The 20768-nt window shown below is 36.3% G+C and overlaps 1 protein-coding gene across 4 annotated transcripts in view; it reads left to right on the top strand.

Moving 5' to 3' along the window:
- Positions 1-20768, top strand: part of ADAMTS6 (ADAM metallopeptidase with thrombospondin type 1 motif 6) — a 156687-nt gene that overhangs the window by 109176 nt on the left and 26743 nt on the right. For all 4 annotated transcript variants that reach the window (XM_088130337.1, XM_025163324.2, XM_088130336.1 and 1 more), the window contains 5 exons: positions 7631-7694; positions 9123-9225; positions 11266-11399; positions 17293-17416; positions 17939-18019. In XM_088130337.1, the coding sequence (XP_087986463.1) occupies positions 7631-7694; positions 9123-9225; positions 11266-11399; positions 17293-17416; positions 17939-18019 (506 nt within the window). The remainder of the gene's footprint in view (positions 1-7630; positions 7695-9122; positions 9226-11265; positions 11400-17292; positions 17417-17938; positions 18020-20768) is intronic.

Genomic DNA, 20768 nt, shown 5'->3' with positions numbered 1-20768 from the left:
GAAAGCATTGGGGAAACCTGGAATGTGTTTCTCCATAGCCCCTAGCTGGATCTGGCCCATTTTTGAGCTCCTAGCTTCTCCCCCATATCAAATTTGATCCTGTTCTGTTCAGTCTTCAGAGAGTTATCCTGCTGACAAACAGAATCCTAAGCCTATTTACATAATTAATTTCAAACTTTCTGTTGACTTGGAAAGAATAAAAACATAAGTGCAATGTTTGACAATCCTTTTAAACCCAATAAGTTTGTCTTACTCTTAATCCTTTTATTAGCATAGAGAGAATTACAGGAATTTGGCAGCTAGGGGTTTGCCTAGCAATTTGGGGTTGCCTTGCACCAAGAGCCAGACTGGATGGATAATTATTTATAGAATTCTACATTATTATGTGCAAATACTGCTGTCTTCATGTGTTTTTGCTTCTTGTATGATTTCATCTCCTTTGCTATTCTCCAACCTTATGTTTACATCTGCTTTTTTATTCTTATCATTTCATTCAAAAGCTTTTTCCCCATACTTTTTGTGCTTCCTCAAAAGCTAGCCAAAATGCTACGTGAAACAGCTTTACTTACGGAGCTAATTCATATAGCATGTTTCTGTTACCCACATCTTTTACAGTCATCTCTAGATTTCTGTTCATAGGGAGAAAATACTTTGCAAACTAGGTTGTTAAATTCCAGTAATTACAATGATTGGAAAATTCTAGTTCTATCCAGAATTTATAATACTATAATATGATATAATATAAATATTAAAGTAATTCCCATAGTATGTTTCCCCATATAACTAAATACCAGGCTTGAGTGATAATTGTAAAATGTGAAACATTTGGCAATTTAACTCAGACCAGGAAGTGACACAGCACAAAAAGGGGGAATTTAAAAAGGATGAAACCTTAAAGAAGTACTGTATATGGGTAGACTTCATTTATATTGACAGAAGGTTGGGGTCTTGTTCGCTTTCTGTCAGCTGTACAGTAGTGAATAGCTGATCTTTATGATCTGAGCCATGGCTTGGTTTTCATAGTTCCCACATTTGATGTCTGTCACTCTTATCTTATAATCTGTCATCCTATTTTGCATGGTTGCAAGAGAAAATGCAGGTAGAGCCTAGATCTTCAGAAGACTCAGGTGTTATAACCTTCTATACTGGGAAGGAAAATAGAACAACCATTTTACCTGCATCAAAGATGACAAGAAAGCAAAATAATGTTTAAGAACTGGTTCCTGACAAACTTTTCAATATTTTTACAATACTAATTCCTTAAGTTATCTCCTCCTACAGTACGGGTAGTCCTCGGTTAACGACAGTAATTGGGACCAGAATTTCCATCACTAACCGATGCCATCGTAAAGCATGACATTACATGACTACACTCCTTAGCAATGGCAGTTCCAGCAGGGGTGAGAGAGACTGATTTGCCCAAAGCCATCCAAAGTTACCTAAGGTTACCATTGTTAAGCAAATCACTGTGGGTTGTTAAACGAGGTCCTCATGTGATCGCAAGTTCCAATTTCTTGCTGGTTTTCCCTTTGACTTTGCTTGTGGGAAGCCAGCAGGGAAGGTGGCAAATTGTGATCACGTGACTGCAGGATGCTGCAACAGTCAGAAATCTGGGCTGATTGCCAAGCACCTGGATTGTGATCATGTGACCATGGGGGTGCTAAGCCCTCCAGAACTTCAAGGACTGGTTGTAACTACCACTCAGTCAGTGCCGTTGCAATTTTGAACAGTCACTGAATGAGTGGTCATTAAACGAAGACCACCTGTATATTCTTTTTGTGTGTGTGTTGTGGATGTATATGTGTGCCTTTGAATCAGTTTTGACTCCTGGCAACTGCCTGGACAAGCCCATTCAGATTCCTTGGCAACATTGTCAGAAGTTTGCCATTGCCTTCTTCCTAGGGGCGAGAGGGAGTAATTTGCCCAAAGCCATCCAAAGTTACCTAAGGCAGGGCAGATCTCACAGTCTCCCAGTTTCTAGCCTGGTACCTTTAAACACTACATCAAACTGGCTCTCAAACTGTATTTGAGAGAAGTACAATATAGTTCCATTTTTGGTTAGTATCTGAATGGAAGTTGGCCTATACTACTGAGGTTCTTGAAGAAAGGATGGGATAATAAATGTATTATATCCATCTGTCTCTCTCCGTTTGACTTCTTAATGTTTAGTAATATTCAATCACACTTTCATCTTCATACTTCTTATATTCCATGCATTAATCCTGTAAAATACAGTGTTGTTTCTTGTATATATGTATATGTTCAATGGGAGCTTACTGACTCAATCTTCTAAGCCTAGAAAATTTAAAGCTCTGCTTTTTTACAGCCTTGCAAGGCAATCTGCTATTCATCCTAATTCTGAATTTTCTAATCTTCATCCCTATAGAGCTCTCAGAAACTTTGTTTCACTTATTTCAATGAATGAATACCAATATAATTTGTTTCAGGTCCACTGAATATTTCATGCCAACAAAAAAATATTTTTTCTCCTCAACATCTTGATTATAATCTGTAAAATAAAAAGCAAAAAACTCCAAATATGCATTCTGAACTTTATGTCCAATTTTTTACTTTTATTTTATATACACAGTACTGTGCAAAAGTTTTGGGCAGGTGTGAAAAAATGCTGTAAAGTAAGAATGCTTTCAAAAATATACATTGTAATCGTTTATGTTTATCAATTTACAAATGCAAAGTGAGCGAACAGAAGAGAAATACAAATCAAATCAATATTTGGTGTGACCACCCTTTCCCTTTGCCTTCAAAACAGCATCAATTCTTCTAGGTACATTTGCACACAGTTTTTGAAGAAACTCAGCTGGCAGGTTGTTCCAAGTATCTTGGAGAACTAACCACAGACCTCCTGTGGATGTAGGCTGCCTCAAATCCTTCTGTCTCTTCATGTAATCCCAGACAGACTTGATGATGTTGATCAGGGCTCTGTGGGGGCCAAACCATCACTTCCAGGACTCCTTGTTCTTCTTTACGCTGAAGAGAGTTCTTAATGACATTGGCTGTATGTTTGGAGTCGTTGTCCTGCTGCAGAATAAATTTGGGGCCAATCACATGCTCCCTGATGGTATGGCATGATGGATAAGTATCTGTCTGTATTTCTCAGCATTGAGGACACCATTGATCCTGACCAAATCTCCAACTCCATTTGCAGAAATGCAGCCCCAAACTTGTAAGGAACCTCCACCATGCTTCACTGTTGCTTGCAGACACTCATTATTGTACCACTCTCCAGCCCTTTGGCGAACAAACTGCCTCCTGCTACAGCCAAATATTTCAAATTTGGACTCATCAGTCCAGAGCACCTGCTGCCATTTTTCTGCACCCCAGTTCCTATGTTTTTGCGCATAATTGAGTCGCTTAGCCTCATTTCCACGTCGGAGGTATGGCTTTTTGGCCGCAATTCTTCCATGAAGACCACTTCTGGCCAGACTTCTCCGGACAGTAGATGGGTGTACCTGGGTCCCACTGGTTTCCACCAGTTCTGTGCTGATGGCACTGCTGGACATCTTCCAGTGTCAAAGGGAAGTAAGCATGATGTGTCTTCCACCTGCTGCATTAAATTTCCTTGGCCGACCACTGCATCTACTGTCCTCAACGTTGCCCGTTTCTTTGTGCTTATTCAAAAGAGCTTGAACAGCACATCTTGAAACCCCAGTCTGCTTTGAAATGTTTGCCTGGGAGAGATCTTGCTGATACAGTAAAACTCCCTTGTGTCTTGTTGCTATGCTCAGTCTTGCCATGGTGTATGAACTGTGACATGAAACTGTCTTCCACAACTTCACCTTAGTAACAGCGTTTGGCTGTTCCTCACCCAGTTTTAAGCCTCCTACACAGCTGTTTCTATTTCAGTTAATGACTGTGTTTCAACCTACATATGTAATCAATGATCATTAGCACCTGCTTGGTATACACCTGACTCTAATCCTACAAGATCCCTGACTTTGTGCAAGTGTACAAAGTGTGCAAGTGGAAGAATTGATGCTGGTTTGAAGCCAAAGGGTAGTCACACCAAATATTGATTTGATTTAGATTTCTCTTCTGTTTGCTCACTTTGCATTTTGTTTGATTCTGGGTCAAGAAATCACCATATAGTGATGTTATGATGTAAGAACATATTATATCATAAATGGCTGATTTCATGTTAAGAGTAAGAAGCAAATCTAAAAACTATTAGAATTCTGTCATAAAATCCCCATCATCAGTTCAGGTCATTTTTATTATTTTTTTAACTAGCAGTGTGAAGATAAAGACATTTGCATAGATACATGTATACTCCATCATACTATTTTTGTTTCAGGGTAAATTATTTATCTAAAAAAAAAAAAGTTAAAAATAGTAAGCCATAGAAATTAAAAAGATGAGATAAGAAAAAGAAAACACAACTAAAACAAGTTTATACAAATGCTATTCACATTTCTATCCTTGCCAACCATCCATACACCACTTCATAATTGCTTTTTGCTCTTTAAACTCTCCTTCCTCTTGACCCATTCTCTCTCTCTTTATATATTCGTTTTGTAATTCAGTTGTCACTTACTCTTCCAATATGACCAAACCACCTCAACATACTTCTTTTGTACTGGTCACTCACTTTGGTATTCAATCCATATTCTTTCTTGAATCTATCACTTCTTGTATTCCCACATACATTTTTTATGGAACCTGTTCCCAATGCGAACAACTGTTATGTTTATCCAGACATATTTAGCTTCTACTTCCATATAACAATGGGAAGAACTACACTCTTATGCACAGCCATTTTCATTTCCTATGAAAAACATTCCTTGCAACAGACCACATGCTACCTTTCTGCCAGCATTTGCACATATTATATGTTTCCATCTTCCAATCTTTAGTAAACCAGGGTACTCAGACAAAGAAAGAGATAGAGTAATCAAGGTGCTCAAATTCATCTACATTCTGTAGTTTTGCATTATGAATAATTTGCAAATGCTTGTTCCAATTTCCATAACAAAGGTAACTGATTCCTTGAGGCGTTAATTTTCAGAAACATATCCCTCATTGCATCATACCAGTTATCTAAAATTCACTTCAGATCATTCAGGTTCTCAGCCAACATCATTTCCATACAAAAATAAACATACATTAATATCTGCAAGAAACATACCAATCATCACCAAACGCATTCTTTATATTTATCTTAAATACGTTGAAGAACCAAGAGAACATTACACATCTATGTCCTCTGCCTTCTTGATATTGAGTCATTTGCTAAGTATTTCATTTATACTTATCTGTGCTTTACTTCCAAAACCTGCCACTGTTTTTACATTTAACAGCTAATGTTGAATTCCATGTTCAGTCAACTATTCCAAACCTACATTTTACCTTTTACATTTTATCATACACGTTCTCCAAACATACATTGAACTTTTTCGTATTTATACATTTTTCAGTGACTTGTGAAGAGCAAAGCCTTGGTCTGTATACCCCTGTGTGGCATAAAACCAACTTTTGTTCATTCTTACCTCTTTTAATTTCTCAGTCAGAATTCTTCCAAATACCTTTTCCAAGTACAGTTAACAAAGTGATTCCCTTGTAGCTTTTGCATTCACTTTTACTTCATTTTCTGTGCATAACGGAAGAATAATGATGTTCTTCTTATCATCAGGGACAGATGCAGTTGTCATGCATTCATAAAAAAAAGTTGAAAAACTACTCCATAAGGGAACTACATCTGTTAGTTAACATTATTACAGTTACACCAGCTACACCTGCAGCCTCAGTATTTTTTTTTTCAACATTCTTACATTTATGATTTCCTTTTCATCATTTTTCCCCTTGGACACTAACAGTCATTAGGGTCAGTTCTGCTCTTCAGCATATAATTCCTATACAAATCTCTAAAATACTGTGAGCTTTCTCTTACTTCATTTTCATCTCAAATAATTTAATCAACTTTATTGGTAATTTCCTTTTTTCTGCAGGGGGCTCCTCCTTTAGCCCAGTTCACCCATTTCTGACACAAGTTTTTATTTCCATCAAGGTCACTCTGTATTTTCTCTCCCACTTTTACTCTTAACTATTTCTTCTTTCACTACATTTTTGCAACTATTTTTTCTCCCTATTCATATTATAAAATACCTTTGCCTCATCCTCGTTTTTTGCAACATTATTTTCTTATGTGCATGCTTTTCTCATCCACAGCCTTTTGCATTATACCAAGCACCCTTTATCATATTTCCTATTAACATAACTCCACATACTTCTGTGGCACTCTGTAATATTATCCTTTTCACCCTGATCTTAGCAGCTACAAAATCCTCTTCCCTTACATTCATTTTCAGTTCTGTCTATTGGCAGATGCACCTGTCTTAATATTTTTTTCATAAAAGACACATACCCTTTCTCTAATTGTCAGCCTTGCAAGTAATACAGACAACAAGCACACACAGAAGTACTAGCTCTACTTTATTGTAAGATTACATTAATAGAATCTTGCAAGTCTGAAAGAACATTTCTCCCCCATTGCCTTTACAGCCCAAAAAACCAGGGAGGATCTCTTCTGAGAACTTTGCCCCACCCACATTCCTTCTGTGGGCTAAGCTGCCGCTTATCTGACCACTGACCTGGCTGTGGCTCTTCCCTGTCTCCCAAGGTCATTCCCACATACCATTACACCAATGTAGAAGAAAACCTTGCAAGCCCACTTACTAATGCCACATCCCACCAGTTAGGAGGTATATGCAGTGTACCGGCACCCTGTCAGACTGCATTTGCAAATCATCTTTTTAAAATATAAATGCATATTTCTTCTTAATAATCAACTGGTGTCTTCAGTTGCAATCCTATATCCAAGAAGTAAGGAGTTACTTAGAAGTAGATCTCACTGAACTCATTGAGGCTTATTTCTGACTAGACATTTGTAGCATTACCCAAATTCTTAAAGTAGTACAAGTTTGTGATTGATACATTTTTTTAAAAATCCTATATACATTCAGGAACTTGTGCTTGTCCGATGACGTTTTTCCACAGTGTGTAATATCACAACTATACTTGAAACATTCTTCGAGTTCAGACATAAATTTCCCATGCAGATTGGCTACTGCTCTTCAAGGCACATAACATGAAGAGCTTGAACGTTCAGAAGTAAATCACAGTTCTTTCAAATCACATATTAAAATAAAGCACTCAAAGTGATCATATAAATAACCTCTATTTTAATGCCAGTTCTGTTTAATAATGGGAAATAATATTTTTAAAATTTTGATTCATCCTAAACATTTCGTGACTAGCAAGTAAATACTTAGGCCTAAAAGAAATGACTTGCTGAAATGGAACATTACAAACTATAATTACATGTCAATGTTACAGGCTTTTACTGGTGCTGAATACAGATGTTTATAATTTATTTAACTAATTAGAAGAAAAAGAAGTCTTTCTACATTTTTTTTATTGTGATAAACCCAGAAACAAATATTGAACATTAATTTTTTAAAACATTTATGAATATCTATTTTTCCATCCAAATTTTTAATACTCCAGTCTGAAGTTTTTTAAAAAACAGTATACAATCAATTTGGTTATATGATTTTTAAAAATCATTATAACTTCTTGAACATATATTCATAAAAATTTATACTATTTCTTCCAGACCTTCTGGTGGGGGAAAATATTGCCTTGGAGAAAGGAAACGATATCGCTCTTGTAACATTGATGTGAGTAGATCAAAATTAACTTGAAATCTAATCAAATATACCTGTATATTGGTCAGAATTCTGTTTATACAACATAAAGGGCAAGTAACGTACAGTACAGACCCCAATATGTACACATCAATACTGAAAAGCTAACATTGGATCTAACAAGAAGATACTGAGAATAGAACCATGTCAGCATTCACTATTCCTTTTGTAATTTAAAAAGCATTATTCCCTAAAGTTCTAATTATTCATAAACAGAATCATCTTGGTTACATATTTACCTCAAAAACAAACTAATTTTCTTTTTCCCTCCTTTGAGCCTTTTCATTTTTGGGCCTAATGTAGATGAATTGTTCCAAATAGACTTTTTATTTGCCCTTTGGATTACATGTTTGCTATTAAAATTGAGGGAAGCAGGATCATTTATTCAAGCTGAAGACATATTTACCAGCTTCACCAGATATCTCTCACTTGGAAGAATATTTAATTGCAGTTAAGGGTTTTCTTCTAGGCCCTAGCAGTTGGATTTTGGGTTGCCTCAGAGTTTAATTTAAAAAAAATCTGTGTGAAACCATAGGAGAAATTTAAGCTAAAATGCTATCAATAAGCAGTTTTCCTATTTCCTTCAACTAGTCCAGGGAGATCTTGATAATCTTGAATACATATCTGGAGGCAGATTTGCATAGGATGAGGACAAACAAGCCATCATCTATATAACATAGATATGGGATGGTGGGAAAGCTTCAACTGGCAAGAACGGAGCAGCTTGTGGTTGGAGCCAAGTTCATATAATACCAATACTATTCCACATATATTGATCACCAAGCCAATTCATAGTACCAGATTATTTGAAGGACCTGCACTTGTACAGTATTAACCTGCCCAAATTTAAGCAATGTGACTTTTTTTTCTGGTACACGCAGCAGATTTCACACTACCAAAGTTATTCATAGAATTAGAAACTTCTACTAAATTTCTGTATATTCATGGTTATTATATACAATTTATTTCATTATATGAAATAAAGATGCAATTCTTTACATATTTACATGGAATAAACCCACTGAATTCAGTGTGGCTTTCATTTGTGCAGGACACATGCATAGTGAATGAAAGGTATAACATTTTACATGTGTTTATACAAACAAATCCTGAGTGTCTAGTGAATTGTGCCATAGTTCTGAAGTAATACATTCATTTTACATTTTAGGCTAACTTGTAAAAAAGATATTCCTGATTTAAAATGGGACACTGATCGATACATTGATTTTAGAACTTAGTGGTTTCTTGCAAGACATTCAGTCTGCTTAAAGAGACTGAAATCATGGCTTGCATCTGTAATAGCTTCCTTAGTGATTTTAGGTTTAATGAAAAAAAATACTTCACATGTATGTTCAAATTTCAAGTTCATCCATTTTTTTTTTTCATTTTTATTTTTATTAGCCATGTCCTTTTGGAGCCCGTGATTTTCGAGAAAAACAGTGTGCAGACTTTGATAATATGCCATTTCGAGGAAAATATTACAACTGGAAACCATATACAGGAGGTATGTGACGTTTGGTAATCTTGGCTATGATCAATCTCTGAGTCTTGCCCATGGAAGGCAGGATATGAGCTTCTCCTAAGTGGACCTTAAGGATGTGGTATATGCACCAGGGCTTTACAGGCTTTAGATTTGATTTTCGGAAGGTGCTTCAGAGTGCTCAAGGGCATGAGCACAGCACCCATCTGCAGATCTTTAAAGCAGATGTTTCTTTTCCTTGGATCACATCACAATTTCAGGAGGTAGCCATATGATCTTAGAAAAGATGAGGTTGCTTTAAAGAGTTGAAGGCAGGTGTCATGTCCAGCTCCCATGTTCTTTGAAGGACCTTCTCCAAATTATTTCTGAAGTGCTGCATAGCCCTGAAACGTCCTATTGCAGATGGTCATGCCTGATTGTACAATGTTAGATTTGTAACTGAGTTGGAGGTCGTGAAGAGGCTTAGGCCAGCCGTGCTGGACTTCACAAAGGATTGGACTATGCATGCAGATAATTTTCACTTGAAATATCTGGAGAGTTCAGCCAAAGTCAGGCAGTGACTGAATGACTGTGCTGGCAGAGTGTTCTTTGCTGAGTAAGATTTGCTGAAAGATGGAACGTGATGCAGGGCTTACTAAAATGTCATGGCTATGTTCATACATTTTATTAAACCATAATGTGGTTGGATGTTGGCTTAACAATATATGTACCATTATTCCTTGTATGTCATGATGTATTAATTAGCATAATTTATAAACCTGGCTGCTATGGCTTGTTCAGTTAAAGGCTCTGTTCTCTAAGGACGTATCCTAATGAAAGCTCCCATTATCTCATCCCTAGCTTATAGCTGAGTTGCCTGATATCTTGCTATGTGCATGATTTCTGGCATTTCAGTAGCAGCCATGATGATGGCATGATTAGGGCCTGGGATCTGCCCAATTCTTATTGACCACTTTGGCTGCAGTGTACACCTACACTTTTCAGCCCTGGCAATTGTCTGTAGTGCTTAATCTTCCAAACAGAAAGGGGGCTGTTTGCATGCCATTATATATTTTTTCTTCTCATGTGTTAGAATAATGATTCTATTAAAAAGTTAGTTATGTATGTAAATCTGGAATAATGCAACAGTCGCATGTTTATTCACTTTTGCAAAGTGACTGTTTTAGCAGCTGAATTGACAGAGAGGAATAGCTCCAGTGCCACGGCTAGGGGTGGGTTGGCACAAGAAGCAGCAAGCCCGTGCACCAGAATGTGTCAACAGTTCCCTGCCTGCTGTAAAGTGAAGGGGGGGGGGGAGAGAAAATGCGTAGGTGAGAGGTAGTGTGAGAAAGAGGAGCAAGAAAGAGAGAGTGAACAAGAGAGAATGGGAGAGAGAATGAGAGAAAGACTGAAAGAAGAGAAAGACTGAAACGAGTAATCTGCAGGTCATCGGTGGAATGGGTGCACGTTTCCTGGTGTAGTAAAGCAGGTAATGCAGAAAGCCCCCCCTCCCCAATCAGGATCTGTCAGACAGCTGAAGCCATAGGTCCAGCCATTTGTCAAAAGCACTTTCTTCCCCACCCTCACCCGCATTAGGAAAAGTGATGGGTGGCTCTTTTTTGCACATAGAATAAATTTATAGATTAAAGCTGTAAGGACAATACCACTCACCAGCCTTGTAACTGAGGCTAATTAGAACTTGGCTGTCAGGACAGAGTAAATTATTTTTTTGTATCCCTTTGCAGACTGGAGGAAAACACATTAAAGTAACTGTCTGGATGAGCTCTAAAAGAAACCAAGCATAGTATCGCATGGGAACCCATCACTGAATCACTAAGCTGCCTGAAAAGTCTACGCCATACTGGCAATATTTAACACTGTTTAATAATCCAGTGAATTATTAAATATTTAAGACTTGTTCAATTTAACGAAATCTATCAGTCCTAATCCTACAGCTTCATTCATCTCCTGTAAACTCTTGAAAAAAGATCAGCGACATGTTTTTGAAAAAAAGGATTAATATTAAATTGTATAGAATATTTCAAACTTTGGAATTTGATCTTTAAAAATGTTTTATTTGTCTAGGTGGGGTTAAGCCATGTGCATTAAACTGTTTAGCAGAAGGTTACAATTTCTACACTGAACGTGCTCCTGCAGTGATAGATGGAACACAGTGCAATGCAGATTCACTGGATATTTGTATCAATGGAGAATGCAAGGTACAATACTTCTTATATAATAAAGAATATTACATAAAAATAACAGTAATTTTAAAAATTCTGAACAGTACCTTCCTCTAATGAAACAGCTGTCAAGGAACTGCCTTTATTAATATATTGGAGTTGCAGTTCCAGAAGCACTGACATTTTACCTCATTTGTCCTATTGACAACTTAGAGCCATTACAATCGGAAATAGCAAGGAAGGGACTTATTCATTCATTCATTCATTCATTCATTCATTCATTCATTCATTCATTCATTCATTTCTCTCTGCTTTTTCCCTGATTGGAAAGCCAATTAACACTCTTGGATTTTCCCCTTTCGGCCTGCTTTTTACAGGAAAATAGATTACCTCTCCCTTCTTCTGTTTTCCTTTGCCATGGGAAAGCTCTAAGGTGCAGTCTTTCTGTTGGATCATGTAGCTTCCTTAATAAATGCCCTTATTACATTGTATTTTAAGCAATTGTCTCTAAATACTCTTAATGGGCTTCTTTATATTCAGATATATTCTCTGCTGAATATGGACACTTAATGTGGTTTCCAACCAGAGTTATCTCAGATTTCCTTATAAAAGTGTTATCAAACTGCCCACATGATTTAAAGAATTATGAGAAAAAGCAAAGAGCATTCTGAATGGAAACTGGACAGTGATCTCAAGCAATTGAGAAACTGGAAAGTCCTGAATTTGATCTATGTCCTTTAAAATGGAAATGCTTTGAGAAGCCGATTAGTTGGCAGCATCTTGCAAATTCAGCCACTGGCAGAACCAGAAAATGAGCAAAGATTTTGTAACACAGATGATAAAAAAGCAACTGGAATAATTTGCCTGATGGTAAGCAATTTAATTGTAGTTCGTTTTAGGAATAAAAAAATTGCAAAGGTTATGTTAAAAATATTGCAGAGACTATATGAGAAAAAGTCTATTAGTCCTAAAGTGTACCTAATCTTGAAGATATGTAATGGGAGGCTGGAAAAAGGATATAATTGTGAATTAAATATCATGCCATCTAGAAGTTGAAGGGGCAACTCTACCTAAAGAGCAGTCTATACTGGAGTGATGTTAAACAGTCCTTCCAAATATTGTGAGAAACCATTTAGAAGATTTTAATATACATGGACAACAGAGCAGAGAAATAAAGAATGGTACTTCTTACTGGAAGAATAAAAATTTATCTCAGGAAAGAAGGAAGAAACTAGAGAAAGATGACAGAATTTGAAACACTTATACAAATTCAATATCACCTATTCAGATGTATGTATGTAGGTGTGTGTGTGTGTGTAATATGGAGATGGAACAAATTAAAAATTGTATGATAAAGTGGATGTAAAACTCAGAGAAGTAATCACAGTAGAAAAATGGGAAGAGCTATGGAAAAAAATCAATAAAATCTACTCCAAGCTACAATTTAATGGAAAGCTGGTATAAAATGTTTTACAGATGGCATATAAGTCCATAATTAATTACCAAGATAGACAAATCTTACAATAATAAATGTTGGAAATGCCAAGCAATGAAGGAACATTTTATCATATGGTGGTCATGTAAAAATGCTCAAAAGTACTGGAAAGAAATAGTTCAAAATATTCAGAAAATTCTAAAAATAAAATCTGAATGGAAACCACAAATGTATCTATTAGGTATAATTCCAGAAAATATAAATGAAAAATATCACAATTTATTAAGATACATGCTGACAGCTGTAAGGACAAATCTAGCAGAACTCTGGAAAAGAGAAGCTTTGCTGATGGTACAAGACTGGGAGAATAAAATTGGAGAGTATGCAGCAATGACAAACTGGCAGTATATATCCATAATAAAAGTTTAACCAAATTAAAGTAGGAATGGCTTCCTTATATATTACACATCGCACACCAAGACAATTTAGACATTTGGAATATGGTTTCTAGGAAAAGAGTTAAGAAGCCAATCAGAAATAACACGTGAAGTGATGTCAGCAGATACTAGCAGTGACTTTCGATGTCTAACATTCAATGTAAAGAACAAATATTTAACTTAGCAGTCAAGGAAACAAATGGAAGGGAAAGGGAGAAAGCAGCACTAAAAAGTTCTTCTATGTTTTTACTCAGTAGTTGTTATTTCTTATTCTGTGTTTTGTATCTAACTTTCTAAAATCTCTAAAGGCTAAATAATACAAAAGAGAATGTTAGTTCAGCTGCCTTGAACAAATGCAAATTAAATACTCATAGAGAAAAGGAACTTGTGATGAGAAACAAATCAAGCCACATTTCAGAAGGGATGATCCAACAAGAGACAATAGAAGTAAAGCTGGCAGCAAAAATATGTTGACAAGAGAACTCTGAAAAGCATTATGAAGCATTATCTGCACTGACTGTGGTGTGACCAGTAACTTAATTAAAGACAGGGAGAGATTAACTTAATTAGACATGGATTGCAAAACTCTCATCCTGCAGATTGAAGGGAAATGCAAATAAGAGTGCACTACAAACTGGAGGGAAAAAAGGAGCAGTGGAACTATTTGGGTAGAATATACCACTGAAAGAAGCTTTCAATAAAATTTAAAGGGAACATTTTGTCACAGGTAGAGATGTGTTCCTATGAAAGGGAATCTTGAGAGTGGATTTGAATGAAATGAATTATATGATTATGTGAATGAAAAGGCCAAAACTGCAAAATACCACTTCATGAGACAGCCTCTTCCACTGGATAAAAGCTTGTGCGGCCAAGAAGTTCCTTCTGATGACTAGGCTGAATGTATTTTCTTGTAGCTTTAATTGATTGCTTCTAGCCCTATCACTGGAGGCAAGATGAAGGACTGCTATCATATTCCCTCCCCCCACCCTTAGTTGCCTTCTCGGTAGGCTAAATTTACCCATATCTTTTAACTGTTCATCATAGGGCTTGGTTTCGAGGCTCCTCACCATCATGATAGCCTGCCTCCAAACTTGCTTCGATTTGTCACTGTTCGTTTTCAAACTATGGTGCCCAGAATTGGATACAGTTCTCTAAATGGAGTCTGACCAGACCAGAGCAGACTGGAACAATTATTCCCCATGATCTGTAATCCATGTTCCTGGTAAAATATGGGCTAGATGGCCAAATACACCCAGATCCTTTTCACACAACAGACCAATAGAGGAGTTTAGAAAATCTGTCTTCTCACCATCATCCATTATCACTTCATCATCCTCTCCTTCCAATGGACCTGTCACTTCTTTGGACTTTCCAAAGAACTGTGGGTTTTGTTGTTGTTGTTTTGTTTTTGGTATTTCTCACAAGCCTCAACTCATTCTGAGCTTTAGCCTTTCTGACAAAGTTCCTACAGTTTCTGGAGAACACCTTGTTATTTGATAATGATGTCTTCCTTCTATTTCCTGTACATGTCCTGTTTCTCTTCAGCGTTTTAGACAACTCTTTAGATTTCTCTCATATTTCCTTCCTTGTTCCTGCAAAATTGTTTGTGATTACATTTTCAGCATTTCATTTCACAGAATTTCCCATCCTTTCTGGATATTTTTTTCTTTTATGATTTGAAACTGTAGAATCCAACTTATTTTCCACATTGGAATTTCTGTACTTTTTTCTCTTTACATACAGTGCAACACCCCTACCCTTTCTGTTAAGTCTGTTCCTTTTGAATAAATTGTAGCTTTCTAGCACTTTATATCAATCATGAGTATCATCCATTAAGTTTCAGTGATGCCTATCATATCATATTTACTTTCCTGAGTTAGGATTTCTAATTCTGATTATTTCCCATATTTTGTGCATTGATGTAGAAACATCTATAATTTTGACTGGCAACAGCTATTCTTGGCCTCTGTGTTATAGTTTCTCTTGAAACTTTGTATGCCCACCCAAATAAGACTTGAGAACAAAGCCAGCCCGTGCCTTATGAGAATGTTGAATATATCCCAAAAGGCAAAAGAACAAAACTGAACTCTAGATGTAAAGAATGGATGGTTGTTGGATATGTGCAAAAGTAAAGGATGTAGAATCCCTGATATTGCCATGAACACAATCAAGATGGCCGTGCAGCATACTTTGATGAGATTGAGAAGCCAGATACAAATGAAATGCTAGTAGGTGGTGGATTCAAGACAGCAGCAGCCAAGAGGGGAAGTTATTGTTAGCCTTGAGCCAATCAGGGAAGCTGAATGAGAAGAGGATACAGACTGAGCTCTAGAGAAGGCACTCAATTGCTTTTAAAAGGCTCTCCTGAATTACCTGCTTAGTGAATTCACAAATGGAGGGATGCTGCAAAGGAAAATATTAAATCTATAGAGGAAACCATATATAGACACTCACAGAACTACCTGAAGGAAGCAAGGCTGTAAGTTGCAAATGGATTCCCAAAATCGAGCACAACGTGGAAGGGACCATACTAGAGATGGTCCCCATTGATTGATTGATTATGTGCAATCAGGTTGGTGTTGACTCTTAGCAACCACATAGATTTTCTGCTGGAGGATGTATTCCTAACATGTTCATTCAGTCTTCCAGGGGTGTGGTCCCCAAATACAGTGATGTTTATGATCAGACATTTGCTCCAGTCATGAAGCACTTCATAAGGGTGTCTTCTCAGTATTACAGCAGCAAGGAAGATACATCTAGTTCACATCCTTCTTGCATGGAGAAAGGAAGGAAGAATTGTGAAAAAAAAATCAGGGATGAATGCACTACATTTGAAAGTCAGACCATCAGTAGTGTGTATGTATGCGCATGTGTGCATGTGTGCATGTACATGTATATGTAGTATAAATATTTAGGGGTGGCATATAAGGAAATAATGCTTTTGGTATTATTTATTTCTAAGTTGTCCTTACAGTCACAATACAAATTAGAATGGAAAATACCTAGAAGGCAATATTATTTCCAGTACTCGGTTAATCAGTACTGGTGCCCCTCAGGGATGTGTGCTTTCTCCACTGCTTTTTTCCCTTTATACCAATGACTGCATTTCAAAGGACTCTTCTGTTAAAATTTTGAAATATGCAGATGATACAACTGTCATTGGTTTAATTCAAAATGGAAATGAGTCAGCATATAGATGGGAGGTTCAACAGCTGGTCTTGTGGTGTGGTAGTAATAACCTAAAACTGATTACACTTAAGACCGTGGAGATGATTGTGGACTTTAGGAAGAATCCTTCTCCTATTCCTCCCCTTACTATACTTAACAGTCTAGTATCAGTGGTAGAGTCCTTCAGGTTCCTGGGCTCTATACTTTCCCAAGACCTGAAACGGACGTATAACATTACAGCCATTATTAAAAAGGCACAGCAAAGGATGTTTTTCCTGCGGCAACTTAGGAAGTTTAAATTATCCCAGGAGCTCTTGGTGCAGTTTTATAGGGGAATCATTGAGTCTGTTATCTGCTCCTCTATAACTGTCTGGTTTGGTTCTGCAACCAAACAGGACAGACTCAGACTCCAACGAATAGTTAAGTCTGCAGAAAGGATCATTGCAATCCATCTGCCTTCTGTAGAAGAACTATATACTGTGAGGGTCAAAAGGAGGGCAGAGAGGATATCTGCAGACTCTTCTCATCCTGGGTACAATCTGTTCCAACTTCTTCCTTCAGGACGGCGCCATAGAGCTCCTTATGTTAAAACATCCAGACATCAGAATAGATTTTTCCCTCGTGCCATTGCTTTGCTGAATACCATGTGATCTTTTTTTTGCTCTTATCCAAACGCACCGTTGATTTTGCTGTTATCACCGAAGATAAATTCCTTGTGTATGTTTTATACTTGGCCATTAAAGTATTAAAGTAAAGTAAAGTAAAAAGTAGATTCAACAATGATTTTAATAACTTAAGAATGCCATTAATTTGATCATTAACAACCTGTACTTTTAAGAGACAATAAATTCCTTTATTGTATAGTTATTCTGACTATATCCATTTTCAGCATGTCGGGTGTGACAATATTTTGGGATCTGATGCTAAAGAAGACAGGTGTCGGGTATGTGGTGGAGATGGGAGTACATGTGAAGCTATTGAAGGTTTTTTCAATGATACACTGCCCAGAGGTGGTAAGTCTCAAGACTTATACTACAAATTATTATTCTTGGTCTTACAGTCGGCCAGATGTTTAGCCTGCATTTGGCATTTTTATCCACCTATCAAGTCCTTCCCAAGGACCTGGGATAGGCAGATGTTGTTGTTTGATGGTGTTAAAGGTATCATCACAGGATGTAAGCTGTTCCAAGTAAAGCTGCCTTTTGCAATTGACTGATGGTGATTTTGCAATTGTCAATGCTGATGGTATTATTATTATTATTATTATTATTATTATTATTATTATTATTATTATTTTATTATTAATTGCTATTATTATTTGACAACTCTTTAACAGAGTAGTTAAGGCAGTAGCAACAATTTTTTTTTGTTCCTTACATTTCCATCATTGTAATAGAAAAGCAGTCTCTGTCTTGATTGTGATAAGAAATAATGTTAAGCTCTTTTGAATTCTTGCTATCTAATTGTGTTACAGAAAATTAAACAGAATAAGTATTGCTTTTATCAGTGAAACAATTGCCCTGCTTACCTTATAGGCTACATGGAAGTGGTTCAGATTCCAAAAGGTTCTGTTCATATTGAAATCAAAGAAGTGGCAGTGTCAAAAAACTACATTGGTAGGTTAATAATCTCATGATTTAATACAAAATCTGATAAATGTTGCTGAGTTCAAATAACAACTCTCAAATAGATTCCATATAATAGCATTGCACTGACTACACTTAATATGGTGTTGGGGGTGTTTTTGGTGCCTTCAAGTCAGTGTTGACTCCTGGTGATTGCCTGGACCAGTCCCTGCAGTTTTCTTGGCAAGGTGTTTTTGGAAGTGGTTTGCCATGTTCCTAGGGCTGAGAGAAAGTGACTGACCCAAGGTCATCCAGCTGGCTTTGTGCCTAAAGAGGGACTAGAACTCACGGTCTCCCAATTTCTAGTCTGGTGCTTTAACCACCATAGCAAACTAGCTTAATATGTAGGTGGCTGTTTGTTTATTTTTTAAAAAATAACACTATGAAAATGTTATTGGGACTCATTGTGGGAAACAGGAGTTGACATTCTTCCCACTATGATTCTGATAAAATTCACATTGAAATCTGATATTAAATTTGTGAAGATAACTTCCATTGGTACTAGAGTAAATGGTAGGTAAGGGGAAGGAACAGAATTCTATCTTCATCTCCATCCTCTCAATCCAAATTGAATTCTTCTAAGCTATTGTTCTGAAGAAAAAAAGTAGATATATTAAATACATACATACATACCATTTTTTATTTATAAAAATTCTGGCTTTTTTATTATTAAAAACAATCTCAAAGCAGGTCTTTAATGTGTTAAGTTGCATTTGTTTCCCTCACTATTGCAGAAATAGATCAAACAGGGTGTGGGCTAAATGATGAAGCATGCATTACAATTTTGTAATAGAAATGTCATGACTTATGTACTTATGTCAGATGGCTGTGTTTGTCTGATGGTTTATGTGAATGTGTCATTGTTTTGGAATCAGTGCTGATATGGATTAATTATGGATTAATTATGAATCTCTTTCCTTTTCAAATGTTTCCTCTTTGTAGGAATGACACAATGATTTCTCTGAAGCATTTTGTCAGTATTTTAAAAAACTGAGAGCTAGTAATGCTAGTAAACTAGAGAAACTTTGTATTACTTTCTTGTTTTCAGATGTCTCTGGAACAGTTAATACTTCGCATTAATTTATTTCTACTGTTGGGTAGTAAAAGTATAAGTAGTTCTGATGCTGGCTGGGGAATTCTGGGAGTTGAAGTCCACACATCTTAGAGTTGCTAAGGTTGAGAAGCACTGCTCTATGGCCTTGTTTGGTTGATTAGGAATAAGTAAGTATATAGATGAAAGTTCTGCTTAATCACTTCCACTTGGTTTCTGATGCTAGTGAAAGTGACTGAAGAAATCAGAAAACTTCTATCTGTGACTTCTCAAACATTATATCTAAACTGGTATAGATAATTTTCCCACAAGCCAGAATCATAAAGCCAAGAATAAACATTTAATTAATTAAAGAGGAAAATAGGGAGCTCAGTACAGGCATTTGGCTTCATATCCAATAATAAATGCTACAGCGGATAAAGCTGCTTAACATCTCACTGGAATCAAGAATATCATCAAGTAAAAAAGGGAGAGAAAACATTCTAAGCAGATTTGCTATTCCTCCCCATCTTTCTTTTGAATATTGTTCAAATACAAGTACCCACCACAAAATATTCTTGCCAAGCTATGGTCCCAAGCCAGAAGTTCATATTGCAGCCACAGTAATACAATTGTTTGTTAATTAATACCATGTAACTGGGTGACATCCTTGAGAAGAAAGAAATCCACTGATTATTTTATTGTCTATAGTTCTTTTGTTATAGAGTGGAAACTGAAACAAGAAAATATTAGAAAATTAACTCTAATTAGAAAACTAAAAGTATACTTTGATTATCACAAAATAATACCTAGAAACAAATAAAATATATTTGGAAAATAAATGTATACCATTATATTATGTATATGTAGCCATGAGTTCTGAGAAAGCATGCATAGCACTGTGCTATTACTGTGAAATATTTCCAGCAAATCAAAACTAACATTGGTACAGGGTCATTTGTAAAGTTGATCCTGGATGTAAAATTATTAGCTGTATCAAGTTATGCTGATTGTAAGCTACTTATATAATTTTATTTTCCCTTTGTACAAATTATTTTCTGAATATATGTTAAATATGAGGATTTGTATACCTATATTTTGAATCATTTATTGGTCAAATCCTTTTGCAATATCAGAAGGCAGTTGGCAATTAAAAAAGCACTGACATGGGATTAGGCAAAGTTGTCCCCCACTCTCCTCCGCATGATTTGAGTATTCTGCATTATAAAAACTAGAACTTTTCAACTGATTGCAGCTACAACATATTTTATCTACTCTTAAAATATTTAATAGTCACAACTACAATAACTTGATTGATTTACAATATTCTTTTAAAATATTGCTATAAATAGCAGAAATCTTGAGTATTAAGCTTGAAACACTTCCAGAATGATCAAAACGTTCTGTTTAAACACAATGCAATTCCTTCAAATTAAGTTGTTTCGAATTTTAAACAATTTAAATTTAGGATGCTTTGTACACCACTCTTTGTTCCTCCAGATCAGACCCCCTAAGTAAAGCCCTTGGTTTCCATTGTAGAGGATCTTGATAATGTAGCTCCATCTTCCACCTTGGCCACAACAAGCAAACAGGGATTAGGACGTAATGGCTCCTATGATACAGCTTTCCCTTCTCTTCATATTGCTTTGATATTTAGTGGAATTTCTTATACATTCTAATTGCTTTCTATCTTCATGCCCTTTACACTTT

Source organism: Python bivittatus, unplaced genomic scaffold, assembly GCF_059951505.1.
Source record: "Python bivittatus isolate LINGU-HERP-01145 unplaced genomic scaffold, Pbiv_v1 ctg000850_np1212, whole genome shotgun sequence".
In the NCBI taxonomy this organism is placed as follows: Eukaryota; Metazoa; Chordata; class Lepidosauria; order Squamata; family Pythonidae; genus Python; species Python bivittatus.
Note: the sequence above shows the minus strand (reverse complement) of the source record. Positions and strands in the feature narration are given on the sequence as shown.